General features: G+C 33.2%; 1 protein-coding gene across 6 annotated transcripts in view; it reads left to right on the top strand.

The window, feature by feature from the left end:
• Nucleotides 1–27170, top strand: part of VPS13B (vacuolar protein sorting 13 homolog B) — a 770530-nt gene that overhangs the window by 440991 nt on the left and 302369 nt on the right. For all 6 annotated transcript variants that reach the window (XM_044245211.1, XM_044245212.1, XM_044245209.1 and 3 more), the window contains exon 30: nt 4352–4463. In XM_044245211.1, the coding sequence (XP_044101146.1) occupies nt 4352–4463 (112 nt within the window). The remainder of the gene's footprint in view (nt 1–4351; nt 4464–27170) is intronic.

Below are 27170 nucleotides of genomic sequence, written 5' to 3'. Positions count from 1 at the left end.
GCATTTTTTCATGACTTGGGTGAGAATGTATATAAATAAATTGCAAGCAAAAGGATTACTAGATCAAAGTGCATGTACCTTTAAAATGTTTAGGAGCTGTCATGTCAAATTGCCCTTCTAAATAGCTGTACCAGTGTTCTGTTTCCTTCTGCTCATTCTAACAGAGTTTTCCGGGGTTTTGTCAGGCTCATTAATGAAAACCGCACTGTTTTTTAAGTTGTTGTTCATCTTTTCCTTATCACTTAATAAGAGCTCTTTGTGTATTAAGTCTTTTGTCTGGCCTATACTGTATTGCATACATTTTTTTTTTTGCCCTCTGCCTCTGTGTGTGTCTGTTTATATATCTATATTTGTATTTACATGTATGTATCTTTATTTACATCTTTATAGTTGACCCTTGAACAATGCAAAAGTTAGGGGCACTAACCCTCCCACTCCTGCAGTTGAAAATCCATGTATAACTTTTGACTCCCCAAAAACTTAACTACTAATTGCTTAGATGGGAAGCCTAACCAATAACATAAACATTTAACACATATTTTGTATTACATGCAATATTCTTAAAATAATACCTAACTTTTCCTTAGTTGTTTCAGTATTTCTAGGCTCCACAATTTGTCTTTGTTTCAAATTGTTGCGTATCTCTAAATTGTTTCCAGTATACTTACTATTTTTTAAATCTACATAGAAGTGGACCCACACAGTTCAAACCCATGTTGTTCAAGGGTCAGCCGTACTTCTATCTCTACCTATACTATCTCTGAGAAGTAATGAATTTCCAGAATGCATTCCAGTCTATAAAACAGTTATAAAAATGCATGCCAAAAGTGCAAATATTTTGGCACATTCTATTAGATTTTTTTTGACACTTTACCTTTCATTATTGCTACTCTTAATTCAAATGATAAATCACCCATGAAAAATTTTTCAATGAGTAAAATGCATATAATGTAAAATTCCTCATTTTAGTCACTTTAAAGTATAGACAAATTTTTAAATGTATATTTTATTTGGGAGATTCAATGTTTTCATTCAGTACATTTTAGAAAATATAATGTGACTAAGGAAAACATGATTGAACAGCAATTTGACTAGAAATAAATTACTTACATGACAAGATCTCGTAAGAGTCAAGAGAGTAGTAAGCATTTTACTCCAGAAAGGTGTTAAAAAGTTTGCTTGAGTTACATTTGTATTGGATGAAAGTATATGTGTAAATCATGTTTTGTTGAGTGTGATAGCATAACTAAGTAATGCTATATCTGTACTTCTCAGCAGAAACTATACTATAAGCAGTATCTCCAAGTAATTTGTTCTGTAGACCAGAGTTAATTGGCAAAATAGATACAACTATATTTCCCACTAGTAAAATAATAGTCACAAGGTTTTTTTGAACCTTCTTTTTGTCTTCAACTGCAAATATGGCAATAACTACTAAAACCTTTTGTTGCTAGCTTTGTGTAGGGTTGTCACTACAGTTACGACTTTATAAAACTATAACATTGCACAGTAGCAAGTTCAAATACTCTTGAGACTTTACATGTTTTACTGTACTGAGTTTATACTGAGAATCTTAAAAGGAAGCTGAGATCTCCAAAACACTTTTATTTTTTGTTGACTTTAAGAAAACTTATTTATAAGCAATAGTCTCATGTTACCTGACAGTTGCAGGAAAATTTGGCTCTTTATTTAAGCTCTTGGTTACTTAAGCTCATAACTTCAGAGTTGTTCATAACATTTTCATTTTCAATACACACTCTCTTGCCCCAAGAAAAGATAAAATCTTTTGGACTTATACTTCACATTACATTAAATGTGAAAGTTTTTAATAGTTCATGTGTGAAATCAGTTAATAAAAATATATTTAATGTTCTAATATTTTATATAAACAAATGATATTGAAAGTCTGGTTTTCAACTTGAATATTGTTTGTATTATGTGCAATCATTATCAGGATCCTGAATCTACAGGTGTTTGACTTCCAGTTTAAGCTATTTATTTCAGAATAGAGGACTGTTTTTTGGATTTAGTATGAGTCTTCCAGAGTAAGTAGTTCCGCATGAGCCTAAATTTTTAAAAATACAGTTCAAGCAAAGAAGGAAGGCATTCATTTTCATGTTGAAAATGCATCTAGAGGGAACATTTCCTCATATGGTCCAACTATTGAATGCAGGTGAAATAAACCAAAAAAGGGGAAGCTTATTTTTTTTCCAATTATAAAGTAACTAAAGAACTGAATAAAGACATTTTTGATAAATACTTATTTTTATTATTTTTCTTATATCTCAGAGGTAGATTTTGATAAGCTAACTACTCTCTATAAAAAGATTATTTTTATTTACTTTGTGAATGATCTGCATTAAGTGCTTTTTTATTATTATAACTTTATAGTCAGTATAATCTAGTGAGAACACTTTTGGCTCCAACAGAAACAGAATTCTGTTCTTGGATCTGGCTTTGTATGTAACACCAAGTACGTCATTTTTCTTCCATATGTACCTCATTTACTACAGTGTTTCTATTACATTTCAGACTTCATATGGTGGGTAGTATCTGCAGGCTGGGAGAACAGTTAGCAAGTACACTAATTGCACTTTTGTGGTATGGTCTATTCTCCAGGCTTACTATTTATTGATTTAATTGATGCCTGCTGCTTAATCAGAGGTTTTACCCACATGGAACTATTTGATAAGCTTGGCATAAAATGCAAGATCTGTGAAATGTAAACACTGTTCATAGTTTAAGGACCTATAATCAAGCCAGACCTCTAGTCATTTGAAAATAGTATAGCTGTATGAGAAGTAGTTTTCTATTTGATCTTTTTTGCTGTGGACATTTAAAAGTACAATCTTTATTGTAGCATCTGCATGCTAATGTTTATTATGATAGCTCATCTCTCTCTTCCCCTTTTTCTGTCCTTCTGACCCCCACCTCCCTGCTGTTTTGCCACTCCCTTTACATCTTCTTCATCTTCTTCTGGTTCCTTCTTTTCCTCACTGAATATCTTCCTTCTAACTTTTTCTGATTTTCTTAATTCTGACTTTCTTTTTTAGACTAATCCAAGTCAGACCATACTGAGTGAACTGCTGAAGCAGCTGGAAATAATCTCTTAGCTTTTGCATTCTTTGGGCACCACAGTTTGTGAAATCTGGATTGTATGCCTTTGTAGGCATGTTCTGTTCAGGATATTCCTGAGATTTTGCAGCCAGTCCTTTTCGGTCCCATTTGTGGCAGATGATAGTTTCTTGAGAGAAATTACGAGTTTTATACATGTTTTTTTCAAAACCCAGAAAGTTGTATATTGTTAGCAATTTTAAACAGTTTTTAAACAGCTAGTACAGTGAGATCATCTGTTGGAGAAGAGGGAGTAGAATTTAATATAAATTAATGGGGCCATGAAGAACCTCTGTCCATCTCAGATAGTCCTTAGAAAAGATGTTGGATTAGCCAGTGATTTATAGAAAAATTGTTGAACTTTATAAGAACATGGTAAAATATTGCTTTATTCAGTAGAAAGGATCAGGATCTATATATATCTAGATAGAGAGATATCTTATATCTATCTATATTTATATATATCAATATATATAGATATCTTTTTAATTTTTTATTGTTTTTGAGAATACTTGCCTTAGTGATAGATTCCATTAGAAGTAGAACTTTTGCATAGGTGTGAAATTACTATTTCTCAATTTCACAGCAAAAATTATAAAAATTAAAAAGTGCCTATAATGGCAAGTTGAAATATCCTTGTATAGTAAACAATCCCTTGGTTTTTTCTTTCTTCACCATTGCACCCATTTTGTTTTCTTTGGGTCTTCTGACATGTTAGAGCTTGAAGTGCTATTACTGTGTGTGTGCATGTATGTGTATATATGGTATTTAATTATTATTTATCATGTAAATTTAAATGGCTTTGCGAATCTATTCCTGACTTTATAGTGATCTTCAATTTATTTGTAGACAGTAGTATATTTGTACACAGCAGTGCGGTGTTAAAAATCCTAGGGCTAACAGTCACCTGGGAGAAAGATGTAGTAGTCTAAGATGATGAAATTTGATAAACGTACTACTTCAGCACTACTTATATGTATTTAACATATGTTTTAATGTTGGGTTGGAGTTGGTTTTTTTTAGTTGCCATTTTAATCATGTACAAGAGAAAATGGGTATAAAGGAAATAGTTTTTAAAACATCAAATGTTTTTATTTTTAGTAATTTTTTTCCTTGTCCTTATTTACTGGTTTTTATCTTAATGTGTCTCTACCCCATTATTCAAAGATTTCTCCGTTTGCTTGAAGTTACACAAAGACCCACTGTATACTTCATGAGTCAATTTCTTTTGTTACAGTTAATCAGGCAGCAAAAGAAGACACCATGGTTTTGAAGATTGGCTCTGTTGCTATGGCTCCCCAAGCTGACAATCCGCTTGGCAGATCTGTCCTCAGGAAAGATATTTACCAGTAAGTTTATTTTCTTACGTTCAATCTTGCAACAATTTCATCCTGCAAAGAAGTACACTGATCAATAAAACTTGCTTCGTGTGGCCTGCAGAAATACTTTTCATTTGGAATCTTTTGATATTTAAAACCAGGTTTTTCTGATTTCCTTCAGTTGTGGGTTTTTAAATTCATTCAGACAAATCAAGTATTTCTGTGAAGTGTTGATGAATAACAGAATGTAAGCACCGAGTCACCATGAAGCTAAAGAAGTGCAGTTTGGAAAAGTTTAGCAGACTTTAAATTTGACCAAATCTCTAATCACATAAGAAAATGAGGTTCTCTCCAGAACTACCACATCCTACTATAGTCATGTTTTATCAAATTGAAGCATTTTCTTAATTTGGCTATAAGCCATTATTTGAAATGTAGGACTGTGGATGTCATATGGAGCAAAGCTGTAGAGAAAAGCAAACTTCTAAGGAGAAATTTCACAGTAAACACTTTCTGTGAAAATGCCATGCTCTGGATTTTGTCACTGGGTCTATTTGCAAACCACACGAAGCATCTATGGACAGCTAAACTGGTGAACATATGTAATCAACGTGATAAAAATAATACATCATTCGTACTGAAGTTGGCACTGCTGCCAGACATAAAAGTACAGTTGCAAATAATACCAAGTGAGAAAAGTCACAGAAACGCAGATGTATGAGTGTCTTATTCATCCTGCTGGTCTGCTTCTCAGATGAGGTAGTGTCAATTCCTACTGTCGTCCAATAAATGTTCCTGTTAGGAAGGATTCTGATTTTTGTAATGCACGTAACCACCTAGAGGTTGACAGAAATTTTTACTTTGGGGGGGTGGTCCTAGGGATTTTATTTTCTTAAATTTTTCTCTTATTTGAGTTGATAGGTTTTTCCTTTGAATTATGTAGCAGGTTCTCCTTCTTGTATTATTTTTGTTGGTAGCTTATAATACTCATCCCTTACTTAAGGTTTTTGTCTTTTTGTTTTTGTTTTGCTAGCTTATGTAGAATCTTGGGTGGTGAGAACTGAAGGAGGTCTTAGGAATTTCTAATCCCACTGCCTTATTTTATGCATTAGGAAACTGAAGATCCAAAAGAATAGTCGTTTCTAGTCAAGTAATGATAGAAGACCACAACTCGTACTATTTCCCTCTCTCAGGATCTAGAGAAAGAATCACAGTAGAATTCTTTCTGGGTGAAAGTAATTTTCTAACACCTGAAAATTTTTTCAGGTATATTTGTCTTTCCTACCTCATTTGTCTATCACTTCAGAAGTAAGTTGTCCTCAAAGAGGGTCCTGCTTTACTTTTGGTGAAAGAAATGTGTTTTTTCTTAAAAGATCCTATCACCATCAATAAAGTGAACCCTTGAGATACTTCCTTTCCTCCTCTGCCCTCTGAGTAGATGACATGGTCTGGAATATAGAAAATCCTAAGGAATCCGCTGAAAAACCATTGGGTAGATAAGTTCAGCAAGGTTGCAGGATACAAAATCAATGTATAAAAATCAACTCACAGTAACACTAAGCAGTGAACTTTCTAAAAGTCAAATTAAGAAGATAATTCCTTTTATAATCTCATCCAAAAATTAAATACTTATGAATAAATTTACAAAAAGAAGTACAAAACTTACACTTTGCAAACTATTAAACATTAATTTTGAAAGAAATTAAAGAAGATCTAAACACATGAAATTATACCTCATGTACATAGATCCAAAGACTTACTAATGTTAGATGACAGTACTCCTTCAAAAAATTTGCACTCAACATCATCCACATCAAAATTTCATCTAACTTCTTTGCAGAAATTGACAGACTGATCCTAAAATTCATATGGAAATTATTCATATGGAAATTCAAGGGACCCAGAATAGCCAAAACTATATTAGAAAGGAAAAACAAAAGTTGGAAGGCTCACACATTGTAATTCAAAACTTATGATAAAAAAATAGAAATCAAAACAATGAAGTACAGGCATAAGGATAGATATATGTCAATTAATAGAATTGAGATTCTATAAATAAACAATCGCATTAACTATCCATTGGTTTTTGATAAAGAAGCCAAGATAATTCAGTGGCAAAGAATATTCTTTTCAGCAGATGGTGTTCAGATTACCTGATATCCAAATGATCAAGGACATTTACCTTACACCATACAAAAATTTAACTCAGTATGGATTGGATACCTAATAGCCAAAAGTGGAAAACATTGAAAGGTTTGTCCGCTGACAAAGGCCTAAACAAAATGTGGTATACCCATACAAGAATATTAGTTTTTACCATAGAGAGAAATAAAATGTGTGTTATAACATGGATCAACCTTGGAGACATGTAAAGTGAAGGAGACCAGACAGAGAAAAGCCACATATTATGTGATTCCACAATGACCAGAATAGACAACTCCATCGGGACAATAGAATAGCGGTTGCTATGAAAAGAGAGAAGAGTGACTACTAATGGGTATAGAATTTCTCTTGTGATAGTAATTGTCTGGAATTAGATAGTAATGATGTATAATTATTTGTAGAATGAGTACTTGTACAATGAGTGAGGTATAGTAAGTACAAGAGAATATATGTAAAACTGAACCATACACTTCAAAAGGATAAATTGTATGGGATATAAATTATATCACGATAAAGCTGATTTTTTTTAAATCAAAGATTGTTGTCACAAAATGGTCCCTAGGAATTAAATACCTGGGAGAGAAATGCCCTTCCTAGTAGGTGCATGGAGACTGGATGCTCCTCACCTCTGGAATTATTTGCCTTATCTGGCTATGACCAGAGGGATTTTCTTGTGGAAGGGAGGAAACCAAGGAACACTTGGTCGTATGGGCTAGAGGGACATGTTGGAATCTGCAGGAATCCCAAACACAGTCATCCATAGTGCTTTTTTTGAGTGTTAGATGGGGAGAGGAGGCTGGTAAGAAGAAACTGAGTTTCTCAAAGTTTCACATTTCTTAAAAGATAAAGCCATGTTGTAGGTGCACTATTCAATACAGTAGTCACTATGTAAGGCTCTTCTGCTTTTGAAATGTGGTTAGTCCAAACTGAGATGTTAAGTATAAAATATACACAAGATTTTGAAGAACTAAGAAAATAAAATATCTCATTAATAATTTTTATATCAATTTTATATAATGATGACAATATTTTTAAAAATTTTTAATTTTTTTATAAACATATAATGTATTATTAGCCCCAGGGGTACAGATCTGTGAATCACCGGGATTACACACTTCACAGCACTCACGATAGCACATACCATGATGACAATATTTTTGATATATTAAGTTAAATACATTTTACAACTATTTTCCACTGATTTTTAAAAGCCTTTTCAGTGTGACTACTAGGAAATTTTAATTTATATACATGGCTCACAGTTGTGGTTTGCATTATATTTCTATCAAATAACATAATTCTATTGGAAGAAGCTTGCAGCAAATACAGGACAAGTCTTGTACTTGGGGCCTTTGAAACTAGAGGTGAACTGCATTTAACTAACATTGCAAGCCAACCCCAGCCTAGCTCAGTTAATGATTGAATTGAAATTATCCCCCACTTACCCATTCTGCCTGGCAGGAAAAAGTGTGCCTTCTCTGGGAGAAAATAACGTTAACTTGTCTTTTTATACATGATTTCTAATATATAATCAAAAATTATAAGATACCAAACAAGCAAAATTTTAGACTCATCATCAGGAGAAAATTTAGCTAGTAGTAAAAGACCTACAGATGACTGAGGTTGTTGGAATTAGTGGACAGGAGTTTGAAATAACTGTTAATAGTATTTTAGAGAAAAATGTTGAAAAGATGGAGATTTCATAGAAATGAGATCTATTTAAAATTCTAAAACTAGATACCAATATCTGAAGTTAAGGATTTGTTAGATAGCTATAACAGCAAATGGACAATGCAAAAGATAGGATTAGTGAACTTAGACATAGCTAAATAGAAATTACCCAAACTGAAGCACAGAGAGGAGGAGAAAGGAAGAGGAAAGAAAGGAAGAAGAAAGAGAGCATGAAAAGCATGTGGATCACTGTCAAATGGTCTAATGATGTTTAAGTAGAAGAAAGAATGGAACCAAAGGATAACTTAAAGAGATAACCCTTGAGACTTTTCTAAAACTAGTAACAGTCATTAACCAGCAGATCCAACAAACCCACTACCCTATCCCCAATATAAACGAAATAAGTGTAAGGAGAACTATGTCTAGACACAATATGGTCAAATTACTGAAAATCAGGGAGACTTCTCCCTTACAGGCTGAAGGAGAATGAGAGAGAATGCAACACCTACCTCCCCCAATACAGGTTTCAAGGCCCAAGATAGTACTTGGGAGAGAGGATATGCTTTTATTTTTAGTAAGGTTGGATATTTTCATTACTAAAATATATATGTATGAGTAGCTCAGTGAGTTAAGCATCTGACTCTTGATTTTGGCTCAGATCATGATTTCAGGGTCATAAGATCAAACCCTGTTTCAGGCTCTGTGCGGGGCATGGAGACTGCTTGGGATGCTCCCTTTCCTTCTGCCCCTGCCATTTGTGCTCTCTTTAAAAAAAACAAAGTATGCGTAGATAGATAGAGATAGGTAATAAATATAAATGATATATAAATATTTTTATATAGAAATAGAAATTTATATATAGAAAATAAAAAACAGAAAATTCCTAAGTGCAGCCAATAAAAAAAATACCTTTGAAGGAACAAAAGTAAGACTGGAATAGGGACACCTGGGTGGCTCAGTGGGTTAAGCCACTGCCTTCTGCTCAGGGTCCTGGGATCAAGTCTCATATCAGGCTCTCTGCTCAGCAGGGAGCCTGCTTCCACCCTGCCCATGCCTGCCTCTCTGCCTACTTGTGATCTCTCTCTTTGTCAAATAAATAAATAAAATCTTTAAAAAAAAAAAAAAGTAAGACTGGAATAACTTAACTAAACTAAAGATCTTAAATTTGAAGGTGAGAAAACCAGGGGACATAGGACCATTCTTTCAATACTTGACCTATCATGTATCACAGGGAATGGTTTTATTTCTCCTGAAACTAAGACCCAAGATCTTTAAATAAGTGGATATTACAATGGCACTAATTGCAGCTCAATAGGTTGAAGATCTTTCAGTTATAAAAATTTAAAAATAATTGGGGCTATTTGTTCACTATTCATTATTTATTTTTTTTATGAGCACTTTTCTAGGTATTAGGTGTATGTCAAGACCAAGAAAAATCCCTGCTATCATGAAACTTATATTTAATGGGGGAGACAGTTAAATGTTCTAGTATATTCTAGTACATGTTGTGGAGGCAGGGAAGAAGATAGGAAATGGGGAGTTAGAGAGGGACATCATGGCCTTACAAGAGAGAGTGCCTCGCTGAGAAGGCAAGGATCTTAAAGCAGGAGTGTGCAAAAGAAGCCAGTGGTAGCTGAAGCAATCAGGCCTGAGGCAGCATGGTAGGCCACAGGGGAAGAGACATGGAAGAACCCACTAAGCCACTAAGAAGAGTTTGGCTATTATTTTGATGTGGTTGTGGGGGAAGATAATCCACACATGCAGAATTTTGAAATAATGGTTTTGTTGTTTACGGAATATCTACCTGTAAAAAGAAGTGAAGGGATCATCAGGAGGGACTACAAATACACATTTGAAAAGAGGTGAAATAAGCCTTTAAAGTAAAGAGAGTCATAGTTCAGAAGTACAAATGGGAGTTTGATATTGCTCTCTAATGCAGTCATGGTAAGGATTATTTCTGTTTTTTGAATTGACTGAATGTGTGATATGAAACCCTTCTAATTTTTGAAAGGTTGATTTCTCCATCAGATGAGAAACCTTCAGGGGTTGAACTGGAGGAGTGGCAGGATCCAATTCATATTTAAGCAGATAATTCAGGCGAATATGTGAAGACTACACAGCAGGCAGGGAAGGGCAAGGGTCTGTGACTGTTTTACTAATTTTGGCAGGTGATGATGGTGGTTTGGCTGATGGTAGTGGCTGAGGAGGTGATGAGAAGTGGTCAGATTCTGGAGATATTTTAGAGGTAAAGCCAGGAGAAGTTGCACGCAGATGGATTGCACATGGGATTTGAGATGAAGGAGTTAAGGATAATTCCGTTGTATGTCCTGAGCAACTGGAAGGATGAGATTAACTGAGGGAAGGAAAAAGATGGGAGGGTTTAGTTTGGGTTTGGAGGGTGGAGATGAGGAGTTTATTTCTCTCTGACAAATAAATAAAACTTTTAAAAACAAATAAACTAAAATGTTGATTATCTTCGGAGGTACTGAGCCCTGCCCTGCCACAGTGCTAATGTAGCAAACTGATCAACCATGTAAAAGGCTTAGAGGGGGTTATGATTTATGTTGAATTAGACCAGTGCTTCTTAAACTTAATGTGAATACAAATCACCTGGGGATGTGTTCAAATGCAGATTTTGACTTGGAAGGTCTGGAATGGCCTGAAATTCCACTTTCCACCAGCACCCAAGTGAGTAGGACACTGATACTGAGGGATACTGATGTGCCCCTTCAAAGCCTACACCTTGTGTAGCAGATGAGGTGAAGGGTTTCCAAGTCTTCCAAACAAAGAAGATTTTTCAAAAATAATTTTAATAAATGCTAATACTTTTTAATGCCAAAAATTCAAACATTATGAAAAGCTCTATGACAGCAAAGTAAGTATCCTCCATCCCCACACTCTTCCTGCTCCCTAGCAAGAACCCCCTCAGTGGAGTCTTTTTTAAGTTCAAATTTTTTACAGACTTGGAGTTGACAGTGGTTGTTACTGTTGGAAAGTGATTCAAAAAATGTAAAATAAAATCTGTATTAAATCACTAATACCTTATATGAATTTTTACTTTATTACTCTCAAAAGATCTGATCCACTAAAGACAACTGAACATATAGAACAAGTTATTTATTCAGAGTTCATGGCCAGCTCTATATTGTTATGAGTTCCTCTTTTGACCCTCTACACTCTTTACCTACTTCCTCCTTGCCAACTGATCTTCCTAGCTTCCAGCTGCTAATCCTAATTCCTGGACAAGATCATCTTCCAGTTTCCTTTCACCTCTTCCTGAGATTCTCCTATGATGTGTTCAGCTTTTTTTTCTTTTTCTTTTTTTTTTTCCTGTACCCATGTTCTGAAGCACAGTCTGGGCTGATTGATTTTCCTCTGTTTTATACAACCTCATTCCCTGAGAGATGTTCAGGTTCTTGTCTCAAGCCAGAAGAGCAGCCGAGAAACAGTTAAGGATAAAATGTTATAAAGACAGATTTTTAAAGAAATTACCTATGCTGAAAAGTGTTCCTTCATAGACTGAAATAAGGATTATAAAGAAGTAAAATGTTTTAAATGTGTTTGTAACTTAAACACATTCATAATTTGATAAATTTGGTTACACTTTTCTTATCTAAATGGTTACATATGTTTTTAGAAACTTGTGATCTTCAAATGCTGGTATATCATCTGCAACATATTAACTGTGGTGTTTATGATTGTTTCTATTAAAAATGCAAATACATCAGTCAGGACAGTAAGCCATTCTATAGTACAATTGCTGTAGAAAAATTACATTGGCTTTACATTATTTCTACTTCCTAGGACTTTTCTAAAAATTTCATTGACCGTGATCCTGAATACAGTGCACAAGTAGTTTGACTTGATTTTCATTGCTTTAAATAATTTTTAAGTAATTTCTTTAATTGAGAGAAATAGAACAAATAGCTCTATATTAGTCATGAGAATAGTAGAGATTTTGAAGACATTCATGCTGTCACATTGCATGTATGTATGCATGCATTAATTCATTTATTACTTTAATTCATTTATTAAATATTCATCGATTACTTATTTTAGTTATTCAGCAGATATCTACTGAATGCCTATGATGTACTTGATACCAATGATATATATATACTTCTGACTAGAATTTAATGGTACCTCTCTTCGTTGATCTCAAGACCTCAACCACTTTGGCAGGCGAGAATTCTACCACTGAACCACCCATGCAACCACTTTGAATAGATGCAATTATGTTGTGAAGCTCTGATAGATTCGATAGCATAATAATTCATACTTTGTCTACAACACCTCCCATCATACCAGGATTAATGAAATAAGCAAAATCCGAAGTTATGAACTTGTACCCTAAATTTTTTTATGGTCCCATTTTTAAAATTTTTTTATTTTTTTAATTTCTTTTCAGTGTACTGGAATTTATTGTTTATGCACCACACCCAGTGCTCCATGCAATACATGCCCTCCCTAATATCCACCACCTGGTTCCCCCACCCCTTCAAAACCCTCAGATTGTTTTTCAGAGTCCATAGTCTCTCGTGGTTCATCTCCCCCTCCAATTTCCCTCAACTCCCTTCTCCTCTCCATCTCCCCATGTCTTCCGTGTTATTTCTTATGCTCCACAAATAAGTGAAACCATATGAAAATTGACTCTCTCTGCTTGTATGGTCCCATTTTTACTGTAAGGGTCCTTACAGCATTATGTCTTACATCTTCTGAAAATTATTAATACGAGGAAAGAACGATTCCAGAAGTTCCATCCAGATTTGTAGTTTTCATAGGAAGAAATAGAGAAAAGTGTTCTTCATTTTCATTCCATGATTTTTCTTTTTAAAAGTAGAGGAGAGAGGCTCACCTGGGTGTCTCAGTCGTTAAGCATCTGCCTTCGGCTCACGTCATGATTCCAGGGTCTTGGGATCCAGTCAGGATCGAGTCCCTCAATGGGCTCCCTGCTCAGCAGGAAGCCTGCTTCTCCCTCTCCTACTCCCCTGGTTTGTGTTCTCTCTCTCACTGTCTCTGTCTCTCTGTCAATTAAATAAATAAAATCTTAAAAAAAAAATAGAAGAGAGAATAGAAACATTAACATTAGTTATCCATGAGTCTAAGTAAATATATCACTTTTTCAGGATATTTTAATGGTGTTTTTTTAAAATCCTTTTTATATTCCAAATTTTAAAAAGTTGTTTATAATTTAGTTTATCATTATTCAGAAATCTTGTTATCAAATTAAAATATAAAAAGTTAAAGTAAGATTTTAAAAAATAACATGAATTGTTAGAATGATATATTTTATAGTAGACCTACCTTTATTTTACTCTATAAATAAGCCTATATTAAGGTTTTTAAAATAAAAGTGTAATAGTGTTCATTTTTTGAATTAAATAATACTGAATTTTTATGTGCCTAGAGAGTAGAATTCCAGGGCTATTCTGATTGCTGACTACTTCCTTACTCTGTGGCCATTGTTAACAGACTGACACTTTTTTTAGACCATTTCTATGTGTAAGGGAGAGAGACTGTCTCTATTTGTCTTAAATAATGGGTCTACATAGTGTTCTGCAGCTTAAATTGGTTTTAACTCACTAGTATGCTGTGGGCACCCTTCGGTGTCATCATATTAAGAAATGCTTGCCTGGTTTTTGAACTGTTTTCAAAGTGGGTTGTTTTAGGGGTGTAGATCCAAAGACTATTTAAAGACTACCTTTTTGTTTCTAACCCAACAAAATGTTCTCCATTACCAGAAAGCTCTTTCGTAACTTTCGTAGATCATATTGTGACCAAGACTTCCCAGAGTTGAGAATGTTATTGAACCTGGGAAATTGTAAAAAGAAAATTTAGTTGCTTTCCTCAGTGAGATAGTTGCTGGGTGGTCCTTGAACAAATATATCAGTACCTGAATACTGAATTATTGCAGCTAAAGAAAACTGAAATGATTACAGCTGAAGTATTCTTTGTTACCGTTTGAATTGAAAACAACAAGTAATTCACAATTCAGTACTACTGCATGAATTAAAATGGGCACATTTGGGCTTTAACATCGCACTTTGAAAATCCGTTCAGCATCTAATAATGCCCAATTTTTAACGTGACAGAATTTCTGTCTTTTAATCCAACAAGCATCTTCTTCCTTGAGCTGACCTCAATCTATATTTGAAATCTTACCACGAATTGTTTTCTTACATAAGACTCTTGTTCAAATTAGATATTTTGTTTAACCAAGTAATGCTTAGTATGTTCTATTCTGTGGCCCTTGTTTTTGTATGCATTTTCAATTTTCTTGAAATACAGCTTTCTTCCAGCTTAGCCTTTCAAAGAGTTTTTGTTACAAAAAGTTTACATTGGAGAGATTATGGATCCTTTAAAAATCTTTTTCTTTCGTCTTCAACATTGTTAATGTAAAAAAATTCCCAAGAATCATATCTGTCTTTTAATGTCTCACTTAAATCCTTCTCTTTTTTGAAAACTTTCATAATCATTTCACTTAAATGTCTTCTTTCTTTGGCCTTCTATACCAGTGCCTGACCCACCTTTCTGCACTTAGAATGTAATAGGAAGAGTAATAGCTAACATCTCGTGTCAAGGATTCTACCTGATGTTTCAATGCAATGCTTATTTCACTATAACCTTCAAGAGCCAGGTATCATAAGCATCTATACTTTAGAGAAAAAAACTGAGTCTGCAGACAGGAAGTAATTTCTCCTGGGTCACAAATAAATTAAGTGACAGAACCAGATCCCTTTACCCATGCTCTTTACCACTGCGTTTTGCTACGCATAACTGAGTTTCTTGTAAGACATTGACTTTAACTTAGAGTTAACCAATGTATGATTCTAAGTTTGAACTTAATTTTTTTTAAGTTTTGCATTCATATTTCGTTATATTTTATCACTGTTTAGATGTTAGTTTTTTTTCTTCTGACAACATTCTTGTTTAACAGTGAATAAATTGAATAAACTAATAGTGCATTTTCCTTAGGTTCCCTAAAATATTCAAAGCTAGGATGGACTTAATTATAGATATTAGAAAAAAAGATTATAGATGTTAGAACTATAATTTATGATGAAAACTCATATAACCCTCATGTTTGAGCTCCTTGATCCTTAGGGGTACTTGAACATATAATCTATTTTAAAAGAGTTTTCATTAGGTTCTAGTTCATACTACATTTGATCTACAGAAAATGGCTCCCCTTTATAATCCCCAACTAATGATTTTGTCATCAAGCATTTTCTTCCATCTAGCTCCGAAATAGTCATGACCAGACACAAATATTAGTGTAGATTTGCTGATTAATAGACTATATATTTCTGTGATTTGTATTTCATAAGAGATATTTTAAGTCATTATAAAACATAAATCTTTCTCTTTACCTTAGTATAATTTAATTATTTCTCTAGTTCTGTCTCAAAATTATGAAAGAGATGGAAAAAGGTTGAAACTCTTTTTTCTTTGTTGTATTTCTCTCTACTTCCCAGAGTAGTCACATATATCATAACTTTTCTCTAAATTATGTGGGAGAAAGTATTGCTTTTCTTATTTTAAAACAACTATGTTCTATTAGCTCACATGTATTTTTTATATACCAAAATTATATCAAAGTTGAGTAAGTGTATTTTTATAACAGTAAAGCTTTATGCTTTTTTCCAGAATATTTTGTTAGAAGCATTTTAAATTATTCAAAACAGATTCTTTTCTTTTGTAGTATTTTTAATTATAAAGTTTCTTAATGTTCATCCTTTACTTGAGAGAACTATATTCTTCTTATAATTGGACATTTGCAAACTTCTGCATACAGCTTTTGGTTCATACCATAAATATTTGTGGGTCTTCTGATGTCCCTTCTGGGATTTTATCTGTGACTAATTTATCCCATAGCTTTTAAAAACTTTGTCAGTTGAGTTTTTCAGCCATTTTTTCTTTGCAGACATTTGCTAATCCTTTTTAGTGCCTTCAGTACTTAATAGACTTGAATCTAGTATTGAGTTTCAGTTTTTCTCCGTAGAGAATTTCATTCTCTTAAAAATTGTCTACAAGCATTATATGAAAAATTCATGGTAATTTTGGCTAACTTTTTAAAGACATCTTTCATAAATGAGGTTTCTGACAGGTGTACCATATATGTGGCAGTTTCACTTATGGAATTTTACTTTGAAAGAATTAGAAAAATTAGGGGAGCTGATTCATCTTCACTCTTAGAAGACTTGCATTAGTAGTACTCCTCCAGCGTTATATACGGAATTTGTTATCCTTTTATTGTCTTTTTTATGGACAACTTTTGCAGTAGTGGTTGCTGTCCATTTCTCACTGTGAGCCTGATCTGCTACCACCAGTCACAGAGTTTAAAAACATGCTTTGTTCTTATTTACTTGATGAGAAAAATTAACTTTCATTACAAAAATTCATTTTATGGCAATTTTGGTAGCATAAATATTCAACACAAAAAATGCTTTTTCTAAATGGGAGCTTTACTGGAAGCTTGTTAAACAAAGCAGAATTTTTTTTTTAACTACTGTAAAAATGTCTTAGTTTTTTATTTGCTTTGATGTGCAATCAGATAAATATTTTTTAAATCATTAAATCATAGTTTACTAAAATTCAGGAATCAAGTATCTCACTTAAGGTTTTAAATAGATAGACCTTGATGCAATCCAACATATAAACATTTACATGCAACAGAATTATATCACCTACATTAAAGCCTTGACATAATCTTTTTGTAATTTTTAATCTTCTAATGGTCATTCTGACTTCTCAATATGAAATAGCATTAAGTTGATGTAACCAGTGAAATTCATCGTTGAGATTAATTTACTGTTTTACTCTTGATTTACATGTATATTTCAACAATATACATAGGTCCAAATAATTGCTGATGGAAACATAAAACCAGTAGAAATTCATAGATGAGATTAACATCTTTTCAAAGATGAGCTTACCATCACGAAAAACTGTGCATATATGCTTTGAAAAATTGTCTTTATTTACAAACAAATTATTCTTTTTCTGGAAATATTAATACCTTTCTTTATTCCTAATGAATTTGAATACTACAGCTCAGGGTGTGGTATTTCTTCTTCATATCTTTTTACAGTTTCACTTAAAACATAGCTTACCTTCTACATTAGCTCTAAGCCATACTTTGCAGATACATTGTAAAGATTAAATTTTACAAATCTCCACACAACTGTGCCCCTCCTCTCCTCTCCCTTAATTTATTTCTAATTTTCTTTCTATATGAATGTTCTCAAAATAGCCATTGTTTTTAGTTTCATGCAAGGTATGTTTCATATCTAGTGACGTTATGTCCCTAATCCTATAATGCTTAGTGTTGGTTTCAAATAACTCCCTTTTAGCAAATCAGAGAGATTGGGATAGTAGGTATTTAGAGTAACTTGCCTAAAAGCTTTGTTCAAAAATACCATTGGCAGACTTTAGTCCCTGTCGTGTTCTTCAGCTGATCTAGTGTGAAGGCTTTGGATTTATATTTGGCCCTCTCCAAAGTAACTGTGTCTTTTGTGGCTTCCTGTAGCAGGATGTAGGTTTTCCATGAATATATTTCTGTTTGTTGCCAAAAGCTACCTCAATAACAGTGTTGAAATGACTGTAAGTTTAACTGTCATAGATTTTGGAACGTTATATATATTTAATCCTTCTTACTGATATTTTTGATCCTGTCCCCTAGAAATTCAAGTTAGAAAGAAACTGTAGGGTAATAGAATATGTTTAGTTTCATATCATAATGGTTTTTTATTATGAACTTGGAAAATCTATCTTATATTTCTTCCAAGTGCATTTTGGTTCTATAAAGTATGCTGGATATGTAATAGTTGCATTTCTGTATTTTCACTGAGGCACTAACATTACCATGGGATATTATTCTCTCAACCCTTCTGGGCTGAAAGACAAACAGGAGAAAATATAGTTTACCTTTAAGATACATTTCTAGAGTGTATGGATAATGATGGTTATTTAACAGAACCACTGACTTACAAGGCCGTTCTTTAAAGGATAGTAAAAATTGCTATTCTCTAAGTGTCTGATGTAAAGAAATTGCATTTTTTCTCTCATTAAAAACAAAGACTGCATATTGTAACTGAAAAGTAACTCTCATTCTTATGATAATGAGGCAAGTAACCCTTTATTCTTACGGTTATCTATAGAATGTACTCTGTTCATCAGTATAAAAGAGAAGACAGAGAGGATAGAAGATAGATAAGTAAGTAGTTTTTAAAATCTGGGTTGCCTGGCTGGTTCAGGTGGTTGAACATGCAGACTCTTGATCTTAGGGCCATGAGTTTGAGCCCCATGTTGGGTCTAGAGCTTACTTAAAAACAAAAATCATGTTTTACTAGCTTTGAGTTGAAGAGACTTGTACATGTGAGCTGCAGTGTTGGCTTCGTAATTTTAATTTGAGGGAGACCCCTTTTACTCTGTATTGGCTTCTATGTCTATTTTCAACCAACACTTTTTATCCTCACTATAAATATAGAAAGAAGCTAATTAGAAAGCACCTATGCATGCATTTAATACATATAATTAATAATAAATTACCTCTACACACTGTATTAGAAGACTGGCTAGCCACAAATTAGATGCTGCTACCCCCAGAATGCTTGAGTTTTTTGCATGAGAACAAGTAAATTTTCATTTCCCTAAACTACCAGTTTAAAAACAGCTATTAAATACAGTTCCCTGTATTCTGATATTAGTCTGTATTCACTGAGTTTCTTGACCCAAAATAAAAAGTCCAATTTTACCTAGTTTGTGTAGTAGAAAACTTACCCTCTGCCAAAGACAGGTATTTTCTCAATCTGAAATATTTTTCTTGCCCATCATTTTTAACATTGAGCTTTGAGCAAACACTAGATACCTAAAAATTATTAACATTGACACAAGTAATAAAAATACAAATGTGATTCCAAAATAGATAAAAATTAGCACATAGCTTATTTTTTCTGGCTCGGACTTTTTTTCATATCTTTATCTTGAGTTAAATTTGGGAAAGTGTGTTAATCCTTTGCATAAGCTTGATGAACTTTTACATACATTTACAGCCATGGTACCACCACCCAAAAGTCCAGAAGCTTTTCCTCATTCCCATCCCACCCAGTACCCTCCACTCCAAAGGTAATCATTATTCTGATCTCTATAATCACAGATTATTTTTGACATAACTCAGTGTTAACATGGACTTTAAATTGTGAACACTTTTTTCTCAAAATAGCTTATGTATAAGTTAACATAGTTTCTGAGCCAGTGTTCAATCATACAACTCAAAAATAAATAATTTTAATTAGAATTGAATTAAAGTACAACTTTTAATGTCAGTTGGTCATACCTTAATAGCAAATTGCATATTCATTCACTATGATAGTTTCCATCTGAATCATTAATGAATGCCAGGAAAACAAAAACTTCACATATGAAGATTAAAAATTTTTTATTAATAAACATCTCTACGCATTAGATTCCGAGGATACACTTTAATAACTGTGGTTATAATGTGAGCTTTTGAACCAGTTTCTATGAATTGTATTTATGGCTATAGTTATTTAATGCAAGTTGTCATATACACATATGTGACTTTTGTACAGCATAGGGTATATAGCTTCTCAAAAGGAAGTGTGACTTTGTATTCCAGGACTCCTGTTGTCCTCTAACTGAATTGACTGTCGTCCAGGTATGGGTTTGATAAACTGACACAACAGTGAAAAAAGTCCCTGTCCCATGTCAGCTTATCAAACACACTGTGGACAGCATGTCTTTGGCATTGAACACATTCCCAGTCATTTAAGTTCTGAACAGAAGTCACGAAGCTCACGTTCAGTGAAACACAACCTCAGTATTTCCAGGTGATTTTAAAGAACACCTGATAAAACTGAGGTATAGTACCACAAAACTTGAAGAATTATGCACAAACTAGGAAAAAAAATTACATGCTTAGAATTATAGAATTGCAATGCCATTGGTTCAGTTTGGTAAAAAGTAGTATTAATGAAATATTAACTTCTTAATATCCTGTCAATTCTGTTAAACAGTGTCAGATTATACTGTAAACATTTATACTGTAAAATAAAACAATAAAGTCCAAGTATGTTGTTGTTTTTTTTAATCTTAGTTAATATCAGAACAGATATTCCCAGGAAAAGTTATCTGTCCATCTGGATCTCTCACTATTTTTTTTCCAACTTCATTTATTGGAAAATATTCATCCTCAGAAATTTAGCAGCCTTCATTTTGCATAGTGTGCCAGAATCACTTGTTCAGTTTCCAGGTTAGGTATGGGCATATTAAAAAGAGAATTTTACAATTTATTTTTAGTCCCATAAATATATTCTGATGAAATGCTAACTTACAAGACGATGTAGGTCAAAACACATTTACTTACATAATGTTTCACTTTACTGGCATATTACAAAATAAAACAGCTACATCAATACTCTTTATCAGTGACTTTGCCTGACATTGCATCATAAAAACTTAAGAACATATTTCGTTCTCATTTTTCTCTTCTTTGTTAACCCTGCAAAGAAGAAATGGCATGATGCAGTTACAGTACCTCATCAGTGGGGCTCCCGTGCCGCGCCGCAAGGACAGATGACACACGGGAGTGTTGAGCAGAGGGTGCTCTCTGGAGAAAACTACTGTCTCCAAGAGATTTTTAAGGAGGGACTACTTTTAAAAGTGTCTGGTCACCTCAAAGGCTATGTAGAGCATTTCCTGCCAGTAGGATTAGAGGAAGGAAGCACCAGGCCAAAATGTTTGATGTGTGATGTACTGTAATTCCTTTCATGTGTTTGGTGGCTTTCATATGTTGATCAATGTTCTGCTACCAATTGTGACCCTGGTGTGGTCCAGGTCATTAAAGTTCTACGTTCCTTAATGTATGGGGTCATTAACTGTACCTAGCAGCATTATTATAATTAAGGATACTGTTTGCTTTTAAATAACCACCTCTCATTTTCATTAAAGTATTTATTTTTCATAATTGGATAATCCTCCTGGGGATTGAGTCCCACAGAAGAGATGATTCATTGTTAGAAGCTGCCAGTACCAACATCACTATGGATAGCTCTTTATGTTTCCTCGCTTTACCTTGTGTACCTGGTTTTTATTTTTTATTTTTTTAAAGATTTTATTTATTTATTTGACAGACAGAGATCACAAGTAGGCAGAGAGGCAGGCAGAGAGAGAGGAAGAAGCAGGCTCCCTGCTGAGCAGAGAGCCCGATGTGGGGCTCGATCCCAGAACCCTGGGATCATGACCTGAGCTGAAGGCAGAAGCTTTAACCCACTGAGCCACCCAGGCACGCCTGTACCTGGTTTTTAAATTCGCATTTGCTTTCACAGTCTCCCGTGGGCATATAAACTTTAAGAAGGAAACTGGCCTCATAGTGTCGTTTTCCTGGGTGTATGAGTCTTAGAGGCAGTAGGAATAAGTATTGACAGAATCTCCATCAACAATATTATGTATCTTTAATGAAACAAAATTGACAATTACACATGTTCTTTATTCTTCTAAGATCACGTTTTCTAAAGCAGTGACATGCTAACCCACTATAGGTTTAGGCTGTTTTGTTTTGTTTTGTGTTGTTTTAAACATAAATGAGCAGCTGTAGCTGGTTATCTCTATGGTAAAGATTTGGTAACAATCTCAACACTCAGCTGTAGAGGACAGGTTAATATATTAATAGTATATCCATGCAGTAAAATTCTAATCAACCAGCATCACAAAGGACAATATGTGTGTCTGTTTACTAACATGAAATATAATTTAGATATATGATAAGTGAACAAAAGGTTTTGAAAAACTGCATGTATAGCATGATCTCACCTACAGACATGTTTACATGTTAATGGAAAATAGCATAGATTGTTACACACCTGATTGTTAGAGGTGGTTACCTGTGATCATTTGTCTGTGGCAAGTTGTTTTCCCTGTTTTTACTTATGGACATTTTCTAGATTTTTTAGACTAATTTAGTTGCAGTTTTAAAAAGTAGGAAACATGTTAGTTTTATATTCATTATATCTTTAAGTCTTCGGATAATTTTTTAAGTTTTTAGGGTTTAATTTTTCTGTCTCCTTTAGTGTAAAATATATGAAAATATCTTCTTTATTCTTTCATATTTATCTTTTCTATGACATTTATATTTGCTTTTTGGATCTTTTTATACTCTTAGTATAATATCATTAGATCACCCATTAGTTATTCAGCAGTCAACAATATTGGTTCTAAGGAAATATATGCTCTATTCTGGGTGCACGCGCGCATGTGTGTTTGTGTGTGTGTGTATGTGTGTGTGTTGAGGATTACTTTGCTTATTTGTTTGAAGAACCAGTTTACTCTCTTCCCCTCCTAGGAGTACCTGGATATTTTGTTTTTGTCTTTTGTCTCTCTTGCTGAATATATCATTAATACATTAATTTTACTAAGACAATAGGCAGGTACTAAATTCCAAACAAGTTCTTTCTATAATATTGAGACAATAAGTTGTCCTTCTTCCTTACATAATCCGTTTTATTATGTTATTTATTAATTTCTTCAAAAATATTTGTGAGTGCTTACAATTTACCAGCTATTTGTTAGATGTAAGGATACATACACTGCATCTAAAAAATGTAATAAAAACTTCCACAATCTTCACCTTCATGAAACATAGTTTAGTCACCTTTATAATTATGTTTAAAGTATATTAATTGATTCTGAAACATCATTTTCTCTAGGTAAAGAAATATATGGTACATTAATAATATAAAATAATTCCCTGAATTTTTACATACATAGTATACTAATGTAGCATCTGCATTCATCTTGTCAGAAAATATTTCACTATAGTTTTATAGATTAAAGTTATTGGCACCATAGTTTAAATCAATTTCAGATCATGGGTTATGATGTTAATATTTAGGATCAAAATAATCATGCTTATGTTTTAAGTATAATAGCATACAAAGTAAAAAAGTTACTTTTTAAAATTTTTTATTTAAAAATTTTTTAATAGCTAAGACCTTTTATCAATAACTTGTGAACAGTTATTCAATTGACATTCTAAAAAAGGTGCAATAATTTTCTGCAATTCTTTTTCGTTTTTTTCCAAACATGTTCAATTGACCTTCTAAAAAAGGTGCAGTAATTTTCTGCAATTCTTTTTCGTTTTTTTCCAAACATGTTAAGATTTAGATATACAACATGTATAATTTTAAAAACCTATTAATTTAAATTAGAATTCTGGATTTGTAATTTAATAAAACTGATGTAATGAGTAAATGTACATAATTGTTAGAACAATTGGTGATAGGAAGGATGCTTATAAGCTACTTTAATATTGCCCTCTGTTATTGGAAGCAGCCACTCTTGGTGAAGGAATATTCTCTTTCTTCTTTTTGGCACCCTAAAGCAGAAAACACATCTTCATTTCTATAAACAGTTAAATATAAAGGAGTTCTTTATGGTGTTCACAGAAGGATGAGATTTGAAAATCATCACCAGTTAAACTGGGAGTCCTTCTGTAGCATCTCTTTAACAGCTGTTTGACCTCATTATATCTCAGTTCATAAATTTTATTTTAAATGCTTTTGCCTCAGCACACATGCTAAGGTGTGAGAGAAAAACCTTTTTTCCACCACTTTTATATCTCAGTTTTATTGGCAAAATATTTTCTAGCTCTTCCGTCACATTGGGCCATGTCTTTTTCAGAAATAAATTTTTGAATTCGGAGAATTCTTTGGTAAAATAAAATTGTATCTCCTCTAAATCAGTTTCTTTTTTATTCCCTTTGGGAGAGGAAAACTTCTTTGTTTTGATAATTATTTTATAACCCAAATCTGAAAACTACATAACTGTTCTCTGGTTTCACTGTAGTTTTGAGTCCCTGTTTTGAGCTATGCTATTGCTCAGCATTGTCTGTTTCAAGATTTTATTCTTAAAATGTCACAGTATAGAATCACAAGTTCTGAAGCTTAAATATTTTTTGTTGTTATTGTTCTGTTTATAAAAACTGCTAAATTTACATTGTTAGATTGTTTATATGTTGCCTTAATTTTCCCTTTTTCTTTTCTTTTTTAATTAAAGCTTGGAAAATGTCCAGGAGTAATGTACTTTGAAACTATACTGTATATTAATATTACTTATCTGATTTTAAGATTATAAATTAAGATTATTGTTCCCTGGTATCAGTTAAAGCCTATATAAAACTTATTAGCAGAATAAATAATATGACTTAAATATTTTGGTTAAATAGTTCATATTTTGCTGACTGAAATCAACACTGTATTATGACAGCACATTTAACTCTTGGTATACTGTTAAGAAAAAACCGATCACATTTATTATCTCTATATTTTTATATTTCTTGCCATGCTAAGACATTGATGCCCAAAGTAAATAAAAATATCCTTATACTTTAGAGAATAAAATAGGGGAAAAGATTTTTATGTTTTTATTTTCCAGAGAAAGAAAAAATACTTCCATAATAGGAATCCTGTGTGTTACACTTTCTGAGCAAAATAGTGATTTATTTTCAGCTTCATTAATTCCTGAATGCATAGATAAAATACTGTATTTGGAATTCTATAATAATATATAATAATCTGAATTCAGTTGTTTCAGGAAATCTGAATTGCGTTCAGTGCTAGTTTTAACTGAGATCTTTCTAGAACCTCATCTCAGGAGATTAAATCTATAAGGAAAAGTTTCCAAAAGAATAAAATTTTAATGCCAAGTCTTGGAAAACAGGTAGCATGTTGTCTTGGCACTATGTACATTTATTATTGGCAGAAATATTCTTAGAATATCCTTGTTGCAACATTGCTATTTAGAATCACAGAGTGTCCTAATTTATATCCATGTAATTAATCAGGTCTTGATTATAGATGTTAGGTAAGGGAGATTTTTTTCAAGGAGAAGTCTTTTGGGGTTATGGTAACCAGAGAAATTCTCCATGGAGGAGTTAGAACTAGGAGTTAGCAAATATGCCAGACGAAAAGAAGGGGTCAAAGAAGGAAGGCAGATACATTTAGAGACATGAGCAGTCTTGTATCAGAGGACTGGTTAACAGGAGTGTAATGAGAGAGGGGTGGGGGTAAGTGATGTTGATCAGATTGTAAAAGCATTGAATTCCTGGTTAAGGAATTTGTGCTGCATTGCCTGGGTGAATGAGGAGATTCTGAGTATTTATGACCAGTTTGCACTGTTTTGGGAGGATTAAACACAGTGTCTGCCAGCCATATAATAAGTATTTGAAGTGCACAGATTCTGGTATGAGACTGCCCAGATTCAAGTTTCAGCTTTTCACTCACTAACAGAACGTCTTTGGTCAACATAAGGTACTGGTTGCCTAAAATTTCTAATCTGCACTGCAGGGATAATACTACCTACCTTATAGGATTGTTATGAGGGTTAAATAAATGAATACATGCAAAGCATCTGAATTTGGCACATAGTGTTCAGAAATATTTACCGAATACTTAAATGTATTAGCTGCTATAATTATTATTATGAATATATTTTTCTTTTTTTTCCTATTTATTTATTTTGAATATTTTTAAATAATTACTTAATCTGGCTGTTCCATATTGATTAAATTGGGGGAAGGATTGAACCTTTAGTCTTTATACAAAGTAAAGTAAAATCTCAATGACAAACTAAGAAATTGTAATTTTTTATATACCATAAAAAAAACCATAGCTTATCCAACCTATTCAGATGGTTTATATAACTTTGAAGTTCCCAGATAATTTCCAGTTTGTAGTTTAAGCCCTATTTAATACTAACATTTCATAGCATTTTATAGTTTACGGAGTACTTTCACACGTTTTATCTCCTTTGGTTTTCACTTCAGTCCTAGGCACTCCTTCGTACTGTTATTCATATTTCACAAGAGGGGAAACGAAGCTCACGGTTGCCCCAAGATCATACAGCTCTGAACCACTACATTGTAATTCTGCTTGCCCCCCCTCCTTTTTTTAAATTCAAGTTTAATTAAGCAGTGTCATGTTTCAGGTATGTACAGTTCTGTACATTACTCAGTGCTTATCACCATAAGTGCACTCCTTAATACCGTTCACCTATTTCACGCATCCTCTCACCCAGTTCCCCTCGGACTAACGCCAGTTTGTTCTCTATATTTAAAGTGTCTGTTTTATCACTTGTCTCTTTTTTTCTTTATTTTATTTCTTAATTTTCACAGAGGAGTGAAATCATATGGTATTTGTCTTTCTCTGACTGACTTCACTTAGCATTATACCCTTTGGGTCCACCCATGTTGCTGCAAATGGCAAGATTTCATTCTTCTATGACTGAGTAATATTCCATGTATATGGCATACAACATCTTCTTATGTAAACCACATCTTCTTTATCCATCTGGACATTTTGGTTGCTTCACTATCTTGGCTTTTGTCAATAATGCTGCAAGAGAGGTACAAATATCTTTTCAAATTAGTATTTTTGTATTGTACTGGTAAATACCCAGTAGTAGAACTATTGGATCTTATGGTAATTCTATTCTTAATTTTTAGGAACCTCCATACTGTTTTCCACAGTGGCTCCGTCAGTTCTGCATTCCCACCAATAGTGCAAGAAGGTCCTCCTTTCTCCACATCTTTGCCAACACTCATTAGTTCTTGTGTTTTTGATTTTAGCCATTCTGACACATATGAGGTGATATGTCATTGTGGTTTTGATTTGCATTCCCTAATAGTGATGGTGAGCATCTTTTCATGTGTTTGTTTGGTCATCTCTGTCTTGTTTTGGAAATATGTCTGTGCAGTTGTCCATTTTTTTTAATTGAGGTATTTGTTTTTTGAGTGTTGAGTTGTATAAGTTCTTAATATATTTTGAATATTAACCCTTTATCAAATATATCATTTGCAAATATCTTCCCCCATTCAGTAGATTGCCT

The sequence above is a fragment of the Neovison vison genome, chromosome 4 (genome assembly GCF_020171115.1).
Source record: "Neovison vison isolate M4711 chromosome 4, ASM_NN_V1, whole genome shotgun sequence".
Taxonomy (NCBI): Eukaryota; Metazoa; Chordata; class Mammalia; order Carnivora; family Mustelidae; genus Neogale; species Neogale vison.
The sequence above is the reverse complement of the archived record's forward strand: the minus strand, read 5'-3'. Positions and strand labels throughout refer to the sequence as shown.